At 36.2% G+C, this 4,040-nt stretch overlaps 1 protein-coding gene across 1 annotated transcript; it reads left to right on the plus strand.

Moving 5' to 3' along the window:
* The first annotated feature begins 2,670 nt into the window (after window positions 1-2,670).
* On the plus strand, window positions 2,671-3,513 carry LOC114277237 (uncharacterized). The gene has a single exon (XM_028219106.2). The coding sequence runs from the start codon at window positions 2,671-2,673 to the stop codon at window positions 3,511-3,513; it is 843 nt and encodes a 280-aa protein (XP_028074907.1).
* Window positions 3,514-4,040: the final 527 nt, after the last annotated feature.

A 4,040-nucleotide genomic window follows, 5' to 3' on the forward strand; every position in this document is an offset into this window, starting at 1 on the left:
ACACTAACAAACACAGATTCGAAAAACAAGGTTACGAAACATACCCATCCCGTCCATGAAAGAACTATGTCAGAGCACCGATGAAGGATTATGCGAACTAGGGTTCCTTTATCTTCCACTTTTTGCAACGTCATACCGTTCGATCGACAAACAAAACAAAACACCAGCAATACCGATCCAATCAACCTCTCAAACGTAATCCTTTCTACAATGGAATATGACAACGAGGTATTTGATCAAACGAAATAGCGAAATTGCTGGCAATCACACATATAGGGTTTCATACAGTACAGAGTAGGAGACCAAAATGACTGTGTGAATGTGGCTGCACATAACGGGTTAACATTCAACGGGTTGTGGGTATGTGTGTGTCCAATTAGTCACAATTTGAAGCCCTTTCAATTTTTGTTGTGGGCCTTGTGTTAACGCCCAAACACACCAACCCAGCCCAACAATGAAAACCCTTACAGCGCTTTGTAATTCTGTGACACCGTCTCAATGTATCACTTGATAGACGCCACACATCCACTCACTAATTACCCACGTGCGGCCCATACGAGCCACACCCAAGTTCCATCTAACAAGCCGGATCTGACTACTAACGTTCAAATGAGGGTAATTACGTCCCTCACAAATTGGCAGGACTAAACAGTTTAGTAGATTATAAATGGGACCAATTGGTTCATAAGTTCACATTTTGGGATTTATGGGTAAATCTCCCATTTAGATTTGGTCGGGTGAAAAAAATATTATAGTAGGATATAGTTTTTGTAAATGAGATTTTGTTAATGAGTGCCCTTAGAGCACTTGATAAGAAACTTAAAATACATGCACATAATGCATGGGAGTGCGTGCAAGATGCAATATACAATCAACAAAAATGATTTGGACCCTCACGAGGAGGCACCCCTGACCCCCTCTGGCTGTGATTAACCATTTTTTTTTCCAGCCATTCTCCTCCAATCACCAGTCCCCACGTGTATGTGGGGCGGTGGGAGTGGTAATTGGAGGGGGTCTCAATCACTTCTCCACAATCAATTTCAACATTGTTAACCAACACCCTCACGACACTTGTTAACCAAACTCTTTGTAAATTAGAAAAATAGAAATAATTTGAAATCAAATTTTTTGATAAATAATTTTATTCAATAGAAATTAACTTGTGGAATTTTTATTTTTTATTTTTTCATATATTTGGTACATTTAATTAATGGTGAAAACTTTTGATATTACGCGTTAATACTATACGGACAAAAAAGATGACACGATACGATAATATAAAATAGTAAATAAGTTGAATTAGTATTAAGATAATTCTAATACAATCTTAAAGAAGACCCAATGACCTGTATCATATATCATTATTTGAATAATGTTGGTAGCACACAATTTCAAACACTAAATGACTCAAAATTTCATACAATATTTTGTGTCCATATAAATCTATATCACTATAGTTATTCATTAATTCAAGTATTAATTCATCTTTATTAAATATTTTAGAGATAAAAAAAAATAACTCAGTTAATAAATGTTACGATTTCTTATTAGTCGAAACTAACACATTGGCAATATAACCAAATATTTGAACAAAATATTTGAAAAGTATCAAGTAATTTTTATCCAGGGCCGGCCCTGGGGCATAGGCCACAAGGCCATGGCCTAGGGCCCCTCAAAATAGAGTTGAAAAAGGGATCCCTTCTATTATAATTTTGTGTAATATATTAGGTATGTTTTAAGTCTAAAAAAATTAAAAAAGGGCTCAAACTAACTTAAAATAAATTGACTCATTAAAAAATTGAAATGCCATTCAAAAAAATTAGCATTATTATCTATTGAAAATAGACCTAAAAAAGGGTCTCTCTTATTATAATTTAGTCTAATATATTAAATATATTTTAAGTCAAAAAAAAATTAAGAAAGAGCCAAATTAACTTAAATAAATTAATCCATTAAAAAAATTAAAAGGTCCATTTAAAATAATTAGCATTGTTATTCATTGAAAATGATTTGGCAAAAAAATTAGATTATGCAAGTATGATTGATTTATTTGTTTCTAAAAATACAAAAAGAGTGAGGATCAAACGATACTTATTAGTTATTGTAATGTAATATTAAGTATTTTTTGTGATTTTCACACAAATTTTTTGTCCTTTACTTTCAATTTTTTTTTTTCATTCAATGAAAAAAAAATACTAAAAATCTCAAAAACTTATTAATTAATTATCGATTTTAGGCGCCGAAAATCTCAGGCTGAGACTGTTTTTATCATGTTATCAAATGGCAACCTACATGAAGGCTCGTGAGAACAATAATTTGCCAAGTGAGCCATGTCATATATAGGCATTCTTCATTACAAATTAAGCACATTTCCTATATACATTCCTCATCTCTCTCCCAATCCTTCCTCCACCTCATTGTCAACTCTTACCGCCCATCTCTCTCTCTCTCTCTCTTTCCCTCACACACCTAAATTACTCTCTCATCAAAGCCCCCATCTCTCTTCCTCTCCCCCCCAAATCTCTTCTCACATTGTAAAACCCATTACCATCATCATCCACATCTCTCTTCCTCTTTTTCTTCCTCTTCCTCTTCCATGTGAGAGAGAGAGAGAAGGAGAGAGATTAAAATAAAAAAAAAATCCACACACACACCTCAACAACACCACCCATGGCTTCCACAGGTGACGATCAATCCAAACAAGCCTCCGTTACAGGGTACCCTCCAGTCCCAGGCTTCTCCCCCCAACAACAACAATACCCACCTCAACCCTACCCTCCACAATACCAAAACTACCCTCCACCACCCTACTACCCCAACCCCCACAACAACCCTTACCCCTACACCGCCCCACCACCCGCCGCCTACTACTCCCAACAATACGCCGCAGCACCGCATGAATCCTCGGGCCGATTCACATTTGTCCGATTCATCCTCACCATGATGATCGCCCTATTCCTCGGCGCATTCCTCCTCAGCCTCCTCACCTTCCTTATCTTCGGCGCAGACGTCCCACAATTCTTCATACAATCCATGTCAGTCCCGGAATTCAACGTCTCGGGGCACGCTTTGAGAGCGAATTGGGACGCAAACATTACTATCAGCAACTCTAACGAGAAACTAGTACTTTTTTTCGAGAAAATCGAAGGCGTGATCGTACACGAAGAGACTGTGCTGGCATTGGCGATAGCTGAGCATATAAATGTGGGGACTAGAGGGGAAACGACATTTAATATTAAATTTGTGTCGGCGACTAGTTCGAATCACCAGGAGGTGGTAATGGGAGAGCATCCGGATTTGGTGAGGGATCGGAATAAACAGGAGGTGAGTTTCGCGTTGAGGATGATGGCGACGACGACGTTTAGGTCGAGCTCGTTGTGGAGGAGACAGGCCAGTCTGAGAGTGTTTTGTGAAGAATTGCATTTCAAGTTTGCTGGGCCGGCCGGTGCCGGAACTTTGGTGGCCGCCAGTGACCGGAAAGATCATCGGAATGAGTGTTTGGTTTATGCTTGAATGAAACTTTTTTTTTTTTTGTTTTTTTCTTTTTGTTGTTGCTGTTGGTGGTTTGGTTACAGGGTGATGATTAAACTCTTCATTTGAATTTGCTAGTTTTTGAATTTAATGATCCCGTAATAATAAATTTATATTTTTTTTGTAGTTTTTTTGGAAAAAATTGTTTTTTTTTTTTTTTTTTGAGACAATAGTGTCAGATATATATACCATTTATGATTCAAATTCTCTCTTATTTTATCGATTAAATTTGAAAATTTTATTTTACTTCTTGATTGTATATGTAGATTTGCAAAAATTATTATATGAATTAGGAAACACGTGATTGTCTACCTATTCAATAATATATATATATATATAAGTCCAACATAAAATTCAAAGAACACGTCACAATTACTTAGTAAATTTGTTGGCCAAATTACATGATTTTATTTGAAATTTGAAAGGGGAAGTTGAGGTTTTAAATGGATCAACAACACGGTTGTAAAGGTTTTAAATTGTGTGTTTTTTCTTTTTGAGAAATTATTTAA

Source organism: Camellia sinensis, chromosome 12, assembly GCF_055761805.1.
Source record: "Camellia sinensis isolate YWXY chromosome 12, ASM5576180v1, whole genome shotgun sequence".
Taxonomy (NCBI): Eukaryota; Viridiplantae; Streptophyta; class Magnoliopsida; order Ericales; family Theaceae; genus Camellia; species Camellia sinensis.